The sequence below is a fragment of the Felis catus genome, chromosome A3 (genome assembly GCF_018350175.1).
Source record: "Felis catus isolate Fca126 chromosome A3, F.catus_Fca126_mat1.0, whole genome shotgun sequence".
NCBI lineage: Eukaryota > Metazoa > Chordata > Mammalia > Carnivora > Felidae > Felis > Felis catus.
Genome location: NC_058370.1, coordinates 27,522,141 through 27,541,571, shown reverse-complemented (window position 1 = coordinate 27,541,571; position 19,431 = coordinate 27,522,141). Strand labels below are relative to the sequence as shown.

Genomic DNA, 19,431 nt, shown 5'->3' with positions numbered 1-19,431 from the left:
ATTTTTGAGAGCAAGAGAGTGTGAGCAGAGGAGGGGCAGAGAGAGAGGGGAACGGGGGATCCGAAGTGGGCTCAGAACTGACAGCAGCAAGTCCGATATGGGGCTCAAACTCATGAACCTTGGGATCATGACCTGAGCCGAAGTCAGATGCTTAACTGACTGAGCCACCCAGGTGCCCCAGTAATAAATTTAATTAAAAATAAAAAAGATAGGGGTGCCTGGGTGGCGCAGTCGGTTAAGCGTCCGACTTCAGCCAGGTCACGATCTCGCGGCCCGTGAGTTCGAGCCCCGCGTCAGGCTCTGGGCTGATGGCTCAGAGCCTGGAGCCTGTTTCCGATTCTGTGTCTCCCTCTCTCTCTGCCCCTCTCCCGTTCATGCTCTGTCTCTCTCTGTCCCAAAAATAAATAAATGTTGAAAAAAAATTAAAAAAAAATAAAAAAGATATATCAGGGCTACTGCCATTAATGAAAATAAATTGTCATTATTTTTTTTTCTTAATTTTTTTTTCAATGATTTTTAATTTTATTTTTGGGACAGAGAGAGACAGAGCATGAACGGGGGAGGGGCAGAGAGAGAGGGAGACACAGAATCGGAAACAGGCTCCAGGCTCCGAGCCATCAGCCCAGAGCCCGACGTGGGGCTCGAACTCATGGACCGCGAGATCGTGACCTGGCTGAAGTCGGGCGCTTAACCGACTGCGCCACCCAGGCGCCCCTAAATTGTCATTATTAAAGCTACAAATCTCCCTAACTATTTGAGTTCAACTTACTAATCTAATAATTTTACAAACACTACAAAGGGGGATTTGGGAAGTTGGTTAATTAATTTCCCCTAATTCTTTTAAGCCACGTCTTAAAATTTCATATATTGAATTTTCATTTTCAAAGAGTTCGCTTGTCTGATTCACAAAGACCATCGAGCATTTAAATAATGCTTGTACATCTAATAAATAAACTTCGAGATATGGGTAATCTTATGTCCTCTCATGTTTCGGTAATTTATACACATTTAATAAGAACGTCTTAAACTTTTAATTTGAAACAAATCTAAATCAAAATCTCATTTACACATTTTAAATTAGAACCACAATATTAATCTATTAATCATTCCATCTTTTAAACACTACAATTAAATACCCGGCGTATACAGATAACTCATAACTTTAACACAACATTATTGTAGTTTACTTCATCACTTCAGCAGTTAATGCTAACATCTTCCAGGGTTAGCTGTGTCGATGCATTGAAGAAATAATATTTTTCTGAATTGTAATGGGTTGCACCTGGAGTAGGGATTTGGGTGGGGGGAGCGGGGACGAGAATGTGGCCACAGCATTCATGATGATTTGGGTGATTTTTTTTTTTTTTTTTTTTATTTTTGAGAGAGAGAGAGAGAGAGAGCACAAGCAGGGGAGGGGCAGAGAGAGTGGGGGACAGAGGATCTAAAGCAGGCTCTGTGCTGACTGTAGAGACTCCGATGCAGGGCTCGAACCCATGAACCATGAGATCGTGACCTGAGCCGAAGTCAGTCCCTCAACCGGCTGAGCCACCCAGGTGCCTTGATTTGGGTGATTTGTCCCGGGCTGGCACATGACACGCTGTGAGGAAGCAGGGGTTCTGAGCACATGTCCTCCAAATGCCTTATTCTGATCGGAACTATTTTCGTATACTCCTTATCTGGCAGGGCCACAGCTTTTAGAGGTGTTTCGGACAGCCAGTCGGGAGTTTTGCACAGCTCCTGTGCCTTCGTATGGTGCTGTGGTTCTGATGCCAATCCTCAGGTCATCAGTAACAGCAGTGACAACGAGAAATGCACATTCAGCACTGAGTATGGATCAGGCACTTCTCGACACACTTTAAAGCAGAATAACATTTAATCTTCACGACAACCCGATGAAGTAGGCATGATGATCACTCCTATCTTATAGGTGGGAAAACTGAGGGACAGAGAGGTCATGTGACCCGCCCAAATTCACGGGCTAGTGGAAAGCAGTGTTGCTGGATTCGAACCCAGGCTGTCTGGCTGATTAGTTCCTGCCCTTAACCCCCGCCCTGTCTGACTCTGCTACCGGCCAGGTTGGTGGGAGAGATTGCGGGCACCTGGCCGTCTCCTGTGCTGCTCTTCTCGCTCCTCCCCTCTGTCCGTGCCCAGGGTCACGGGGAAGTCTCCTGCACTTCTCTGTCCCTTACATCAAGGCCCAAAGTGAGGCCTGGGAGCTTACTGATAGATGTGAGTTTCATGCTCTGCCTCACTGTCACATATTATAAGGTCGAGAGTGGGTGGGGCTGGGGCCTGGGCCACCTCAGTGGATGGTACTGGGACCTGATCCTAGGCCTGCCTATATCCTTACTCCCTCTCTGCCTTGTCGCATGCCCTAGGGTTGCATTCCAAGTCCGCCACGTCGATGACAAGCCAGCTGAGGCAGCCACAAGAAATGCACAGAGAGAAGCTGGACTCTGGAAAGGCACAGGCCAAAATCCGGCTAATGAAGGTAGGAGCATCCTCCCACAGGCACCGGGGCCCAGGATGGGGGCAGAGGGGTGGGGGGACAGCGATAGCAAACACGCACTGAACATTTGGTGGATGCTGGGCTCATTTCCTCGTTAGCAATGCCATGGGCATGCTTATCGTCACCCCCATTTTACAGATGGGGAAACTGAGGTGCAAGGCGATGAAGGACTTGTACCAGGTCACATAGCCAGAAAATGGTAGTACCAGAGCCACTTAAGCAAAGTGTTTGCCTTTGTGTTTAAGACTAGGAAAATGATGGGGCGCCTGGGTGGCGTTAAGCGTCCGACTTCAGCCAGGTCACGATCTCGCGGTCCGGGAGTTCGAGCCCCGCGTCGGGCTCTGGGCTGACGGCTCGGAGCCTGGAGCCTGTTTCCGATTCTGTGTCTCCCTCTCTCTCTGCCCTTCCCCCGTTCATGCTCTGTCTCTCTCTGTCCCAAAAATAAATAAACGTTGAAAAAAAAATTAAAAAAAAAAAAAGACTAGGAAAATGATCAGAATCGCTTTTTATTTCACTGCATGAGGAACACAATCTGGTGGCTTGTCCATTAAGACATTTCTAGTAAATGAACCTCTCGTGGAATACGATGCACCTTGAAGCAGGGCTTAGACGCTTACTAGTACATTTTTCACACCTCTGATACAATTTTAGATAAGTAATTTTCTCGCCGTCCATTGTTTTCTATGGCTTCAGAACAACGTTTCAAAGTATTTGAAATGATGAAAAGAAGAGTCTTTGTGTCCATAGAAGACACTAGAATACTGAATACTATAAATACTACAAAATACCGTAGAAGAATTATTAACTTCTTCGAGAAAGTTTTTTTTTTTTCCAAAAGTTTTTTTTTTTTCCCCATGAAATTTCATGGATTTGGCTATCAATAAATGGTAATACATTTCAGATGTTTGTTCATCTTCTGCTTTATTTTTTTATTTTATTTATTTTATTTTTTATTTTTTTTCAATATATGAAATTTATTGTCACATTGGTTTCCATACAACACCCGGTGCTCATCCCAAAAGGTGCCCTCCTCACTACCCATCACCCACCCTCCCCTCCCTCCCACCCCCCATCAACCCTCAGTTTGTTTCGAGAAAGTTTTTAAGAGCTCAGTGAACAATTACTAAATAAAGAAATAAGGAAGAATGCTATGAAACCTTTTCTTCCCTTTAACCTTCAGTTTTGCAAAAAGGTTCAGAGGTGGCCCAGCGTTCTTAAAGGAGGAACTCATATTTCTGGTGTTTATTGTTATTGTTTTATTATTTTCTTTCTTTTTTTTTTTTTAACATTTATTTATTTTTGAGACAGAGAGAGACAGAGCATGAACAGGGGAGGAGCAGAGAGAGGGAGACACAGAATCTGAAACAGGCTCCAGGCTCTGAGCTGTCAGCACAGAGCCCGACGCGGGGCTCGAACTCACAGACCGTGAGATCATGACCTGAGCCGAAGTCGGACGCTTAACCGACCGAGCCACCCAGGCGCCCCTATTATTTTCTTTCTTAAAATTTTTTAAAAAATATTTTATTTATTTATTTATTTATTTATTTATTTATTTATTTATTTTTTAAGTTTATTTATTTTGAGAGAGAGAGGGAAAGTGTGTGCTTGGGGAAGGGGCAAGGAGAGAGAGAGAGAGAGCGAGAGAGAGAGAGAGAGAGAGAGAGAGAGAGGGAGAGAGAGAGGGAGAGAGAGAATCCCAAGCAGGCTCTACGCCGTCAGTGCGGAGCCCGATGTGGGGCTCGAACCCACCAACTGTGAGATCATTACCTGAGTGAAATAAAAAACCCAATGCTTGGGGCACCTGGGTGGCTCAGTCGGTTAAGCGTCCGACTTTGGCTCAGGTCATGATCTCTCAGTTCTTGGGTTCGAGCCCCGCGTCGGGCTCTGTGCTGACAGCTCAGAGCCTGGAGCCTGCTTCGGATTCTGTGTCTCCCTCTGTCTCTCTGACCCACCCCTGTTCGTGCTCTGTCTCTCTCTGCTTAACTGACTGAGCCACCCAGGCACCCTGTTTTTGTTTATTTCTGAGGGGGGGAGGGGCTGAGAGAGAGGGGGACAGAAGATCTGAAGCCAGATCTGTGCTGCAGAGAGCCCAATTTGGGGCTCAACCTCATGAACCATGAGATCATGACCTGAGCGGGAGTCCAATGGTTAACCCACCGAACCATCCGGGCACCCCTCTAGTGTTATTTTCATCCTGACTTTAGAACTTGGACAATTTGGCTCTGAAACCTGGGCTCCTAAACAGTTCCTAGTGTTGTCTCTCGTAACATTCATTCATTTAGTCAATAAATATTTATTGAATGCCTCCTATGTGCCAGGCTCTGTTCTAAGGATTCACCAGTCATGTGGCTGGCCTCTGACCTTAGGGAGATTACATTCTACTTTGGGAGACAGACAACAAACAAGACAGATAAATATATAATATGTGCTGTGATGATGAGAGTAATGAAGAAGTGTAAAGATAAGGTTAGGGGCTAGAGAGGCACAGAGGAAGAGTGGCTATCACTGTTTCAGACAGGGTAGTCAGAGAAGGCTGCTAAAGTGATATCTGAGGGAGAAATGTTCTAGATAGACGAACTGCAAGTGCAAAGGTCCTGAGGTTGGTATAGCTGGAGATGAGGAAAGATAGTGGGAGTAGGGGTATGGGCAGTGATTTGTTTGCAGCTCTGTTTTCCCTGCTCTGGCTTTTTTTTTTTCTTTTAATGTTTTTATTTTATTTTTGAGAGAGAGAGAGAGAGAGAGTGCGTGCATGAGCGGGGCAGGGGCAGAGAGAGAGAGGGAGACACAGAATCTGAAGCAGGCTCCCGGCTCCTAGCTGTCAGCACCGAGCCCGACGTGGGGCTCGAACCCACAAACCGTGAGATCGTGACCTGAACTGAAGTCGGACGCTCAACTGACTGAGCCACCCAGGCACCCCTGGGCTTTGTGTTTCTATGCTGAGTGAGACAGGAAGACCCTGGAGGGTTCTGAGTAGAACCGGGAGATGATCTGACCTACGTTTTCACAGGAGTCCTTGGGCTGCTGCTGCTGTGTGGAGAATGGACATGGAGACAAGGCGGGGGGGAACAGGAAGGGAGTGGAAACTACCCAGTCGATTTGCTCTCGGAGACAGAAGAGGATCCTGACTCTGCCCCTCAGTCTCAGGACAATATGCCTCTACATTTGAGAGAGGGAAAACTATGTGCCAGGCGCCATCCCCGGTGTTGGGGACACAGCCGTGAACACAGCACTCAGAACCTGTTCTATTATGGAGCTGACCCTGTGGTGGGGGGGGGGGACCTGTAATAAATGGATCAAAAAACCCCAAAGAATAGTTACTCCTCAGTTTATTCAGCCCATACTTGTGGAGCCCCAGGCACTGTCCTATGTGCTGTGCCCTACAGCTGTGACGACACATGGCTGCCCCCGCCCTCCTGGCTGCGACATTCTAGTGGGGGAGGCAGGCGAGAAGTAAGAAAAATAAGATAATAAGAAAAAGATATAATTACAGGTTGGGGTGAGGATCAGGAAGGAAACAAAGCAGGGGTTCTGCACTAGATCTGGTGGCCAGGGAAGATCCATTTCTAGAGCAGAGGTCATGAATTCGAGTCGATTCGAATCCCCTGGGAGGTGGGTATGTGCGGGGAGCACAGCTTCCTGAGGCCAGCCCCGGCGACGTTGGCTCGGCGGGCTTCTGGGAGATGAGGCTGATGGTCGTACCAAGTGAAATTGAGCATGTGAAGTGCTTAGCACAGTTTTGGGCACGTGATAAATAATACTCTGTACGTTTGCGCCGTGACTCATTCTGTGAGGAGTATGGGAGCCGAGGGCCAGGAGAGGGTGATTTCTAGTAAAGGACCGAGAAACGAGGAACAACAGAGGAAGAGAGCATGTAGGTATGGCAGAGGTGGAGGGCTCGAGCCCGTGGCGATAGTTTCAGCTCCTGTTCCTGAGTCACACTGGGTGCCAGGCACTGCCGCCAAGGGCCTTGATTGTGAACGTTACCGCCTGTGTTTTCTACAGCAGCTCTCTGAAGCAAGTATGTTTCCTGACCTTGAGAAATATTAGCAGGGCTCTCGGAGGCTAACGCCTCTGGCCAGGTTCCCTGCGGTCGTAAGTGGCCGACTTGGTATTTGAACCAAGTGTGTCCAGACCTTAACCTTACATCCAGCTTTTAATCACTGTGGGGCTTGGCCACATCTCGCAGCTTTAAGCCCACTCACTTCCTGGTCTTGGTGTCGTGAGAAGACAGACATCAGGAATCACAAGTCTGGTTTTCCAGTGCCGGTGCCATTACCTTCTGGCTGCGTGACTTGAGGCAAGTCCCTTAACCTGGCTGAGTCTCCGTTTATCAATAAAATAAGTTAGTGGGGGTGCCTGGGGGGGCTTAGCGGTTGAGCATCTGACTTCGGCTCAGGTCATGACTGGGCTCGCAGCTGACAGCACAGGGCCGGCTTCGGATCCTCTGTCCCCCCCCCCCCCCCCGCCCCTCCCTTTGCCCCTCCCCCGTTTGTGTGTGTGTGTGTGTGTGTGTGTGTGTGTGTGTGTGCGCGCGCTCTCTCTCTCTCTCTCTCTCTCTCTCTCAAAAATAAACATTAACAAAATAGCATGTGTTTAAACAAATGAAGTAAGAGTGAGTCACCATAGGGGATGAACTGATACCGTGTGCCATGTTTGGAGTGAGGCACATAGTAGGCCCCCAACAATTCTTACTGTTCTTATTGTAGATTCTGTGTACCTGCTGGTGGCAACCTTAGGCAAGTCCCTTAACCTCTCAGACCCTCGTTGTTTCCACCGGGGGGGGGGGGCGATGTACGAAATGAGACGCTACTCATTCAGCTCAGCTGCCTGCAGAGAAACGGCCGCGATTTTTCTTCCCCTGCGTCTCCACACATGGCCCGTCACCTCTGCCACCTTCTTACCTACCTGGGGTGTTTTCTATTTTTATGACAATTGGTATTACTGTATCTTCTTGACTCAAAGAAGCCAGCGATCATAAGGTGCAGCTTTATCTTATTTACCCACGAACAGAATTTTGTCAGATTGTGGCATGCCGCCGGTTGGAAGAGGCACCCCCCCCCCCACCTCCGAGGTGTAAAACTAGGGGAAAATGGGCGTTTCAGGATGGACGAAGTAGTTCAGCGGCTCTGACCCTCAGACAATGGGGTCGCATTTACCAGTCGCGACCACAAGGGGGCGGGCGTGCGGCGGGAGGGAAGCGGTCCCTCGGCTCCGGGAGGCTCCAGCCTTCCCGCGCAGCCCCGCCTCCCATCGCTGCCCTCCCCTCCGCCCGCAGACGTTGCTCAGGAACGAGCGAAACTCACTCCAGGAGCTGTGCAGCCATGAGGTCTTCCTCACCACGCTCAACTGGGAGCTGGTCAAGGCCATCCAGGACATGGAGGACAGCTCGGCCCTGAACGCGCGCGCGATGCTGCAGCAGCAGGACATCCTTGCGGTGAGGCCTAACTGCACCCCCCTCGCCTCCGCCCTGTGCACCTCCGTCCAGCTCTCGGCGCCGCCCCGCTGAGCGCTCGGGTGCCCTCTCCCGGCCTCTCCCGGCCGGTTGCACCAGCGGCTTCCTCCTGGCAGATGCATCTCTCACACTTGGCCCCACCTCCCTGGGTTTTGGAATCAGACCCCGATGGGGGCTCATCCCAACGCCAGCACTAATTGGAGTTAACCTCTGAGCTCTGTAAAGTAGAGCACAAAGCACCCACCCCAAACGCGGGGTTGTACTCGGCACACAGTAGGTGTGCAAGAGAAAGCGGCTGCAGTCCCCACCCCAATCAGCAAATACACAGTGTAATACTGAGTGCTCTGTATATACTCATATAATCCTTACAACAACCCCCTGGGGTGGGCACTATTATCTTTATTTTACGTCGGAAAAAAATGGGAACAGAGAGGCTGGGTAACTTGCCCAAGGTCACCCTCAAGCACACCCACCTAGCAACTGGGATTTGAACCCAGGCAGCCCGGCGCCAGGGGTCTGGCTTCCTCCCAGCATGCTGTGATCCGCGCTCTCAGCCCGTGGTGGCACTTATGGTCTATTGGTGGCGCTTATGGTCTATGGGTGGAGCAGCTTTTCAGAGAACCCAGGGGGCATCCTCCGCCTCCTCTGGGAGAGGCTTGGAGAAGCTGCCGGAAGAGAGCTGAAAGTTCCCAGGGACCCAGGAGTTTGGGCTGGAGAAGAGTCAGAGAAAATGCCTTCATGGAGCCTCTCTGGAGTTCCCTCTGGTCGCGCAGTCTGCCCCGGGAGAAGAGAGACTGAGCTCACTGGAGCCTGTGAGATGAAGAGAAAATGAAGTCTTGGGAACTTGGTCTGCTCAGGCTGCCATAACAAAATGTGATAGAGCAGGGGGCTTAGACATAGACATTTTTTCTCAGGGTTTTGGAGGCCGGAAGTCCAAGATCAGGAGGCCAGGAGGGTTGAGGTGCGGTGAGGCCTCTCTCCTCGGGGTGCAAATGGCTACTTTCTCTCTGTGTTCCCAGATGGCTTTTCCTCTTTGCTCACATGGAGAGAGAGATCTCTCGCGTCTCTTCCTCTTTTTTTTTTTTTTTAGTAAAATTTATTTTTAATTTTTAACTTTTTAAAATATAATTTATTGTCAAATTGGTTTCTGTACAACACCCAGTGCTCATCCCAACAGGTGCCCTCCTCGATACCCCTCACCCACCCTCCCCTCCCTCCCACCCCGCCCTCAACCCTGTTTGTTCTCAGTGTTTAAGAGTCTCTTATGGTTTGCCTCCTTCGTCTCTAACTTTTTTTTTTCTCTTCCCCTCCCCTATGGTCTTCTGTTAAGTTTCTCAAGATCCACATGAATGAAAACATATGGTATCTGTCTTTCTCTGCCTGACTTAATTCACTTAGCATCACACTCTCCAGTTCCATCCACGTTGCTGCAAATGGCCGGATTTCATTCTTTCTCATTGCCAAGTAGTATTCCGTTGCATATATAAACCACATCTTCTTTATCCATTTGTCAGTTGATGGACATTTAGGCTCTCTCTTCCTCTTCTTATAAGCTCACTAGTCTTATCGGATTAGAGCCCCACCCTTTTGACCTCATTTAACCTTCATTACCTGCTTAAAGCCCCTATCTCCAAATACAGTCATATTGGGGGGCAGGGCTTCAACATGTGAATTTGGTGGGGGAGAGGGGAAACAATTCAGTCTATAAGAGAAGCCAAGGACCTGCAGAGTTATTCATCCCAAACTTAGTAGAATATTCTCTAAACTTAGACAAAGTCATTGTTGATTTTCTGGCATTGATCCATTAATACATTTTTCCGTTCATCCTGAGTGCTTCCTGTGGGCCCTTGGGAAACAGTGATTAGTGGGGCACTTTGTCTACATTAAGCTCTCCTCGTGGGGTCACGGGCAGTTAGAAAGCCATTTATGTGTACTGCTGTGGGGACAGGGGATGTGGGAGCCCTCTCACCCAGAGGGGCCCTCTCACCCAGACATGGGAAGGTCAGGAAGGCTTCCTGGAGAAAGGGATGCTTGGGTTGAAACCTGCAGTAGGTGTTCATTGGTAGAGGGCTGTTCCGGGCAGAACGAATGGGCATACAAGGCCTGTGGAGAGACGGAACACAGCTCAAGGAGCCACATGTTGGCCCAAGGCCAGGCCAGGGCCTTGTCAGCTTAGCTAAGGAGTTTGGGCCTTATTTAAGGGCAGAGGGGAGCCACTGGAGGGTTTTAAATAGCAGAGGGATGAGGTCAGCTTTTATTTATTTATTAAAAAAATTTTTTTCTTTAATGTTTATTTATTTTTGAGAGAGAGAGACATCACGAGCAGGGGGGGAGCAGAGAGAGAGGGAGACACAGAATCCGAAACAGGCTCCAGGCTCCGAGCCATCAGCACAGAGCCCGACGCGGGGCTCGAACCCGTGAACCGTGAGATCCTGACCCGAGCCGAAGTCAGACGCTTAACTGACTGAGCCACCCAGGCACCCCAAGGCTGTTGGGTTTTAAATCTGTAGCACTCGGTGACATCTCAAAGGAAGGGGGCGTGGGGACCGCAGCCTGGGTTTGGCCCGGTGCCTGGGCGCGCGGCCATGCCATCGGCAGAGGTGGGTGGTAGAGGGGACCGTGTGGAGCGGGTCGGCCAGCCTCTGGGCAGGTTGCTGGGGCTGGGGCTGGGTTTGGATCTGGGGACTCCTCCGAGGAAGTGCCGGGTCCCCCGAGAGCCCATGCTTCGGCAGCGCCAGGAGACGGTGGGGGGCGAGCTGACCCCACCCCTCCCACAGACCATCGTGGACATCTTGGAGTGCTCCAACAAGAAGAAGCTGCGGCAGCTGACGTGTGAACTGAAGGAGTGGGAGGAGAAGGAGGAATCCAAGATGAAGCGTGAGGATCCCTGGGGCGAGCTCCCCGGTCCCCTCTCTGGCTTCTGGGGGGTCAGCAGGGCGCCCACCTTGCACCCGCCTTTTGGAAACCAGCAGCCCCGTCCTCCCCCTGGTTCGGCAGGTGGCATTGCTAAGATGCAGAGCTTAGTGGCTTACTTCTGGAGCACTTGGCGCTTCGAGGCCCCGCGAGGCTTCCCCTTTACGGGCACTCGCGGTCACTGCGGCTCCCTGTGAGGCAGGGACCGTTCACCCATTTTACAGATGGGAAAGCCGAAGCGAAAGGAAGTGAAAGTAGCCCGCCGAAGGTCAGATAGCTGGGCGCCAGAATCCAGCCCCAGCTTGCCTCTTTCCTGCCAAGGTCCCTCTGGGAGCCGGTGGCTGGGTCCCTCTGGTCCCGGGTCTTCGATCGTGTTGAGCCCGTGGTTTCTTTCCCCGGAGCAGACTGGAAGGCTTCTGAGGGAAGGGGCGGTGTGTCGGCGAGCCTCAGACCCTGGGACACCACCCCCACGGAGGGCGGCAGGACAGACTTTGTCTTAATGGTCGTTTCATGGGCCCGTTGCCTTGGGAGCAGGTGCACGAGGAGACAGGTCCGGGGAGGGACAGTCTTGGCGAGGGTCACACAGTAAGTGGGCCTCCCGCCTCTCCTGGGAGGGGTCCTTGAGGGAGGATCCTGCCTCCTGTCCCTCCTGACCTCTCCAGACCAGGAGCAGCAGGTGGAACAGCTGAACGCCACGATCGAGAAGACCCAGAAGGAAGTGAACTTCCTGAGCACGTACATGGACCGCGAGTACCCTGTCAAGTCGGTCCAGATTGCCAGCCTTGTGCGCCAGCTGCAGCAGATAAAGGACAGCCAGCAGGTAGGTGGGCCCTTGGCCCCACTCCGCCATACTGGACCATACTGGGGACAGGGCTGGTGGCCAACACCCTCCTGCTGGCCCCTAGGATGAGCTGGATGACCTTAATGAGATGCGCAGAAAGGTCCTGGAGTCTTTGTCTGAGCAGCTTCAGAGGAAGAAGACAAAACTTCTGAGATCTCTGGTGGTGGTGAGTAGCCAGCTGCTGGGGTAGGTATCCAGGTCCTGCCCCAGCCCTGCTTTCTTCCCCGTCCTCTGCCTCCAGGCCCCCTGCACCCCCTCTGGTCTCTACCACGCACTGCTGCCCAGTAAGAGGCACTGGGGGGCCAGACCTCTCCTCCCTCCACAGAAAAACCAGCAGCGCCATCAGGAGGCTCTTCTGCAGAAGATCCGGGATGGCCAGGACATGCTGAGATGCACGGGCAAGTTCAGAGAAGTGAGTGGGCACGGAAGGTGACGGTCCCTCCGGGAGGGAGCAGAAGGGTGGGCGGTCCCCAGGACCTGTGGGAGTCAGGCTTGTCTTGATCTGGCGCTCGGGTCTCCAAGCCCTGGTATTGGCCTCCCTCCTAGCCAGTGCCTTACTGTCACCTGCCATTCATCGTAGGAGGAGGTTAGTGCCGCCTCAGCCTTGCCTCGTTGACCGGCATCCCCGGTGATGACCCATTAGCAACATCGCCAGACATTGTCTGCGCGGCCATCATTTTACTGTCGTTCCCCTCTGTTCATCCTCTCGTTTTTGTCACTCACCATCACCCGTTAGCCGTGTTAATGAACCTCACCGCGTTAACTTTCATTCTCGTCTTCCTTCATCCACTGTCGGCGAGAGTGGCCTTCGCTGCCGGCCCCCGTTAAGTCTCATTACCAGGTACCGCCCCCCCTTTGCCACCTGTCGCCATTCTCCGTGATCTCCTGGCCGCTTTCAGCGCCATCAGAGGTTGGCACTGACTCGCGAGCCCAGGAAGCCCTGTGACGAAGCCGCCCCGACTCCCTGGATGTCCTCGCTGCACCTGCATTCTGCCCCGGTCTCCCTGTTGTTGGGGGAGATGTTGGCTTCTCACTCTCCCCTGCTGCACCTCTGTCCTCAGTTTATCAGCCAGTTTGAGGAGGAAATACCCATCCTAAAGGCCGAGGTGGGGCGGCTCAAGGTCCAAGTCCAGGAGCCCCGAGAGACCGTGTTTGCGGATGTTCTGCTTCGGAGACCCAAGTATGTGATCTTTTTGGCAGCTGTCTCTCAAACGCGCCATGCCGTGTGCTTGAAGAGGCTCTCTGTTCCTGGGGAAGGCAGAGCCCTGCACAGGGGGCCGGGGAGACCTGGGTCTCGCCTCGCCTCGCCTCTGCAGCTGGCCGCGTGGCAGATGTGACGTCGCCCGTCTGGGCCTGCTTGTCCCACCAGCGCACGGGCAGCTGACTTACATCATCTCTCTGGAACCCCCTTCTGGTTCCCAGATTCTGTGTTCCCACCAAGTGGGTGCACCCCTAAGCTTCTTGGTTGTTCAGGAAGGCGCAGTTGAGTGGGGTGGTTGACGCCAGGGAATAGCCTGGAAGACATTCTGAGGAGAGAAGGATGTCCTCTCTGCTTGGTTACACCGCTGGGCTCCAGAGGAAGAAGTTCCTTCCTTCCTAAGCCAGTTCTCTGCCACATTTCTTGTGTCAGGCCCTATGTGGCAGAGCTTGGGGGTTCTGCTAGGTCTGGCCTCTCCGTGATGGCGCGCAAGACCTGGGGCACCTCCATGAGGAGGCCTCAGGTAGGCAGTTGACCTCAGGAGATGGATACTGGCTAGCGATGGAAATTTAGGTATTGCCAGTATAGAGATGCGTTTCCTTTTTCTTCTTTTTTAATGTGTACTCATTTTTGAGAGAGAGAGAGAGACAGACAGACAGAACACGAGGAGGGGAGCGGCAGAGACAGAGGGAGACACAGAATCCGAAGCGGGCTCCAGGCTCTGAGCTGTCAGCACAGAGCCCGACCTGGGGCTCGAACTCACGAACCGCGAGATCGTGACCTGAGCCGAAGTCAGAAGCTTAACCGACTTGAGCCGCCCTGGTGCCCCTAGAGATGCTTTTTCTTTTTACCATTATTATGAAACATTTCAAATATACAGACAGTAGAGAGAATATTAGGATGAATAGCCGGTGGCCCGTGTAGTTTTAGGAGCGGTTATATTGTTGCCATATTGGCCTCATCGTCATTCCTTCTTCTTGTGAAGTGTTGTGAATTGCAGACAGCCTGACATGTCACGTCTAAAGACGTCCGCGGGCACCAGGAGATTAGGGAAAGCGTGAACGTGGATGGGAGAGTTGGGACGGGGTGGAGACAGAGTGTCATGTGTGGCCTCGTGGGTGTGCTGATCACTGGGGGGCGGGGGGGATGTATTGCGGATGCAAACCCATGGCGCTGGCTACTTGTGTGGAAAGAATGATGCCTGTCAGTTACCGAGCGCTCTTTACGAGCCGGCATGGTCTCACTCAGTTCGCCTGCCAACCACGGAGGCTGAGTCTGGCGCCCTGCTTGGCTTCTCACACCTTCTTTGCTCTTCCCTACCAGGTGCCCCCCAGACATGGACGTCATCCTCAACATCCCTGTGGAGGAACTGCTCCCCTTCTAGATGGCGGACCATGGGCCACCCTTCCCTCCCTGCTCTTTCCCCCATACTTGGAGCCTTGACTTGTCTCCTTCCACGGCCACGTGTCCACTCAGACCCTGGTCTGCCCTCTCTCCCTTCCTCCCTCTCTTCCTTCCTTTCTTCCTTTCTCCCTCCCTCCCTCTCTCCCCCGACCCTTCCTCTCCCTCCTTCCTTCCTCCCTCTCTCCCTTCCACCTTCCTCTCCTTTCTTCCCTCCCTCTCCCTCCCCCTTCCCCCCTCCCTCTAGTCTTTCTGGCTGGTGCAGCTGCTTGGGCCAGGTGTGCATTCCCAGTGAAGCATGCCATTTCTTTTTACCAATAAAGCTGGCTTTGCATTTGCTCCCTTGCTTGGAGATTTCCGGCTAGGCCTGGAGAAGATGTGGTAGGCACGGACTGTCTTAAGATAAGGGGTGGGTAACTGTGCTGACCGTATCTGGGAGCACAGAACATCTCAAGAAGGGCTCCCGACCCCCTGCCTGAGTCTCGATGGCTCTGTGGCTCCGGGCCGCCCCGCCCCTGGCATCCCTGGTGCGGTGGGAGCCCAGCTTCCCTCCGGATTTGTACCCAGACCTTTTGAGGCCAGTGCCAGGGCGGAGGGGAGACCCCCCGAGTCCGATGCACCTGGGATGTTGCTGGGCTTTCATAGCCGATGGCCATCTCTATTCTCGTGCAGCTGTCTGTCTGTCCACTGCCTGTGCCCCAGCTGTGCGCGGACGTGACACCCACCCAGGTGCGTAGTTGGGCACAGCCCCCAGCGCGTGCTCCTGGACCCCCTGCATGCAAGGACTTTCCCTCCAGTTACTGGGAGTGCTGTTAGCACACATCCCTCGGCCGTCGGACCCTCAGGGGCTGCCTCAGCTGCAGAGGCCACTTCACCCAAGGTCACCTGTCCTCCCACATCCGATGACTGCTCCGGCTGCAAATACCAAAGTCCCGGCCGTCTTGGCCTCACTTGGGACAACTCCAAAGGCCTGTTCTGGCTCCAGAACTCCCTCTAGGGTCAACTGAAACAGTCCTTGGGCCTGCCTCGCAGCTTGACCTCTCCCTCTGCCCAGTCCTGCCTGCCTCTCCCTTCCTCAGTTGACTCCCGGGTGCCCATTAATAAACATCCTGCACTTTATTCTCTGCCTCAGACTTGGCTTCCCTCGGACCCAGACTCTGGCTGCTCACGGATCCACTCTATCGAGGGACTTTGGGCTACAGGTTACGGAACACCTGACCAAACTGGCCTAAACAACAAAGGGCTCAGGTAGATAAGTGTTCTAGGTGAGGCGAGGCTTGATTACCCGGAAATCAAGCGAGGACGCCTTCCTCTACTTTGTTCTCCAAAGTGTTCTCCTCCCCCTGAGGCTGGCACTCCTGTGGTCACGGCGTGGCTCCCAGCATCTCCTGGCAGGGCGGGGGTTACGATCCGTTGTTCACGTCCTACTGGAAAGAGTGTCTCTCCCAGAATTTTCAGCCAAAGTCTTCCATCTTCACTGTGACCGGACCGGCTTATACGGTGTGCCCACCTTGAAGCAGTCAAGGAGGTGGAGAATGCCTTCGGGTTTAGTCTAGGGCATGCACACCACCCTTGGAGCAGGGGAGGGGTGGTTGGGGTGGAGCACTTGACCTAGGCTAAGGCGGTAGGCACCTCCAGAACCACACGGGTCCCCAAATTGAAATGGAAAATGTTTTTTTTTAATATTTTATTATTTTTTAAATTATTATTATTATTTTTTAACATTTATTCGCTTTTGAGAGACAGCACAAGCAAGGAGAGGCAGAGAGAGAGGAGACACAGAATCCGAAGCAGGCTCCAGGCTCTGAGCTGTCAGCACAGAGCCCGACCCGGGCCTCGGGCCCACGAACTGTGAGATTATGACCTGCACTGAAGTTGGACACTTAACTGACTGAGCCACCAGGTGCCCCTAAAGATTTTGTTTAAAAGTAATCTCTATACCTGGGGCGCCTGGGTGGCTCAGTTGGTTCGGCTCAGGTCATGATCTCGTGGTCCGTGAGTTCGAGCCCCGCGTCGGGCTCTGTGCTGACAGCTCAGAGCCTGGAGCCTGCTTCGGATCCTGTGTCTCCCTCTCTCTCTGCCCCTCCCTTGCTTGCGCTCTTTCTCTCTCTCTCTCAAAAATAAATAAACATTAAATTCTTTTTTTTTTAAGTAATCTCTATACCTAACGTGGGGCTTGAACTCACAACCCCGAGATCAAGAGTTGCATACTCCACCGACTGAGCCAGCCCGGTGCCCCGGAAATGGACAGTGTTGAACATAATCCGAACAAACACTTAGCTAGCACTTAACTCTATCAACCCTATGAGGTACGTGGTGTTAGCATTTTCCATTGTACAGAGGAAGAACCCAATATGTGAAGGGGCAAAGGGATTTTTCCAAAGTCACCAGGCTAATCAGTGGTAGAGACCGGTCACTCTCACTTAACCACTGTACCGTCAGGAGCTCAGCTGAGCCGGAGAGCTGAGGTGTCCCAACAGCCGGTTAAGTCACAACTAATGTGACAGTCAAGCCTTTCGTTGCTTACCCAGTGCAAGGAAGAGGCTAAGCCAGAGAAAGTGCCCACATCCGCCCTGTTGCATTTTCCCCACGGAATGGCCCACTTGGTCAGGTGGATCAGTGCCTGGGGGTGGTTTTGCTGCTGAGGGAGGCCTGAAGGAAAGGCTCCTGGAGTTTTGTGAATCTGCCACACCCCCTGCCCCTCCCCCCCAAGGGGTTGAGATGGGGAAGGGAGAATGGGAGGGGCTACGAGAAGGAAAGTAAGTGCTGGGTCCTGAGGCAGACTGGAGACAAGTATCTTCAGGGGTTCCCCTCCCCCCTGATACGGAGGCCTTGGCAGAGGTACCCGAGGAGGGCCTTGGTGGCTGAGTCCTTAGTTGCTCCCCATTCAGAGACTGCGGTGCACTGGCGGGGCAACGAGGCTGGTGGGGGGAGAACTTTCCCCGGGGAGGCCTACCAGGGAAAGCCTTCGTAATGGCCTATGGCCTAAAAAATCACATGGGTTTTTTGGCTCGGATCACGATCCTAGGTTCATGGGATCAAGCCCTGCATGGGGTTCCGCACTGAGCGTGGAGGCTGCTTAAGATTCTCTCTCTCTCTCTCTCTCTCTCTCTCTCTCTCTCTTTCTCTCTCTCTCTCTCTCTCTTTCTCTCTCTCTCTCTCTCTCTCTCTCTCTCTCGGCACCTGGGTGGCTCAGTTGGTTGAGTGTCCCGACTTCGGCTCAGGTAATTATCTTGCAGTCTGTGAGTTCGAGCCCGGCGTGGGGCTCTGGGCTGATGGCTCAGAGCCCGGAGCCTGCTTCGGATTCTGTGTCTCCCTCTCTCTCTGCCCCTCCCCCGCTCACACTCTGTCTCTCAAGAAATAAATAAACATTAGAAAAAATAAAAATAAAAAAGATTCTCTCTCACTCTGCCCCTCTACCCTGCCCAGGCTCTTTCTCTCAAAAAAAAAAAAAAAAAAAATTCTAATGGGTGTAAAGTGATATTTCATTGTGATTTTGATTTGTGTTTGTCTGACCACTAATGATGTTGAGCATCTTTCATGGGCTTATTTCAAAGAGCCTTTTGTGTGACTGAGTACTTTGAACTTTTGATCTTCCTGAGGTATTTATTAGCAAAAGTTTGTACAACCATTGTACAGCCCCAAACCGTCTTTTTTTTTTTTTTAAGTTTATTTGAAAGAAAGAGAGACGTCATGAGTGGGGGAGAGGCAGAGAGAGGGGGAGACAAAGAATCCCAAGCAGGCTCTGCACTGTCAGCACAGGGACCCGAGGCGGGGCTGGAAGTCACGAACCTCAAGATCATGACCTGAGCCGAAATCAAGAGTCGGACGCTTGACTGAGCCACCCAGGCGCCCCTACAGACAAAAACGCTTAGCGTTTTCCCTAGAACATGTTTTCCTTACGGTGAATCTCTTAATGTATCCTTCGTCATTGCCCGGTGTATTTCCCAAACCAAGCAAGTCCTGGTTGCTTTTGGGTTGACAGCTTTTTCCCTCGCTTTATCTCTCTTCTCTCCCTTTTACTATCAACAGGAAGAAGAAACCAGGCTTCACCTTCAACAGGTTCTAGTTTAGGTGACGGGCAGGAATTAGGAGGGATTTGGTAAGGCCCTGAAGGGTAGGGTCCTACCCCGAGGACCGCTGGTTCGCAGTAAGCCGGTGAGGATCGACCGTGGCGTGGGCATACCGGATATCGCCAGCAGATGGCGGTAAAAGGCCAATAAAAATTAACCTTCAGGGCCGGCTCCCTCGGAGTGGATGGCCGGTTTGTAACTCGCCAGTGGCGCGTGTTATCCTAGAGTTCGCAATTGCAGATGATCATCTGGACCGTGAGAGTGGCGAGGGGGAGACCTCGGTTATGTGCCTGTTGCCATTGCCTGCTCCATGCATCCAGCCTCACCCCTTCCTAGTCTTCTCCGGTCCCGATTTCTAGTCCCACTTTCCTTGCCTCCGTCAAACAGGCTGATTTCCCGCTCAGCCTTTGCGCTGGCAGGGCCCCTGGTCTGAATGCTCTTCTCTCCGTCTTATCATGCGGTGGTAGTTCAAATTTCCTTTCTCAGAGAGGTCTTGCCTGACCGCAATTTCTAAGGTGGTTCTCCTTGCCCATCACATCGTTCTATTTTATTCTAATTAATTTATCTATCATTTTATTTTCTTTATAGCACCGACTACTGCCGGACATTAACACATTCATTTACTTCTTTTTATATCTGTGGTCTGAGTCCCCCAGCTATAAGGTAAGCAGCAAGAGGATAAGCAATTTGTCATTCTGGTTTATGGCTACCCCTGGTGTGGGGCGCAGCGCCTGGCACACAGTTGATGCTCAACAAATACTTATCAAATTACTGAACGAGTGAACTGGCCCTGCTATTCGTAAAGCTAGGTTTCAGCAGTGACACTTGCATCGTCACGGAAACAGAGCCCCAACCCAGGGAAAAGGCTCCAATGAAGAGGCAAAAAGGAGTATAAGGCAAACCGCATTATAAAACTATCGCTCCTCTGTGAGCTTCGGATGGCAGGACCTGGGTGCTTGGCCACACCCTCCCATTGCGCTGAGGCGACAAACAGGACGTCTGTAACCTCCACGTCACCTTTTATCGTCACGCAGGCGTGTCCCT

The 19,431-nt window shown here is 52.1% G+C and overlaps 1 protein-coding gene and 1 long non-coding RNA gene across 5 annotated transcripts in view; one reads left to right on the top strand and one right to left on the bottom strand.

Annotated features, from left to right (window-relative positions):
• Window positions 1-15,433, top strand: part of CA3H20orf96 (chromosome A3 C20orf96 homolog) — a 24,590-nt gene extending 9,157 nt beyond the window's left edge. For 2 of the 4 annotated variants that reach the window (XM_023251364.2, XM_045053776.1), the window contains 8 exons: window positions 2,379-2,491; window positions 7,785-7,943; window positions 10,739-10,838; window positions 11,537-11,694; window positions 11,780-11,881; window positions 12,041-12,127; window positions 12,777-12,895; window positions 14,237-15,433. In XM_023251364.2, the coding sequence (XP_023107132.2) occupies window positions 2,379-2,491; window positions 7,785-7,943; window positions 10,739-10,838; window positions 11,537-11,694; window positions 11,780-11,881; window positions 12,041-12,127; window positions 12,777-12,895; window positions 14,237-14,297 (899 nt within the window). In that variant the 3' untranslated portion in view covers window positions 14,298-15,433. Of the gene's footprint in view, window positions 1-1,700; window positions 1,898-2,378; window positions 2,492-7,784; window positions 7,944-10,738; window positions 10,839-11,536; window positions 11,695-11,779; window positions 11,882-12,040; window positions 12,128-12,776; window positions 12,896-14,236 lie in introns of those variants that run through there. The other 2 variants (XR_002741009.2, XM_023251366.2) reach the window with 2 other exon arrangements.
• The window catches only part of LOC123384336, a 23,938-nt gene continuing 12,798 nt past the window's right edge, over window positions 8,292-19,431 (bottom strand). The window contains exon 2 of the long non-coding RNA XR_006595265.1: window positions 8,292-8,771. This is a non-coding gene — a long non-coding RNA (uncharacterized LOC123384336). The remainder of the gene's footprint in view (window positions 8,772-19,431) is intronic.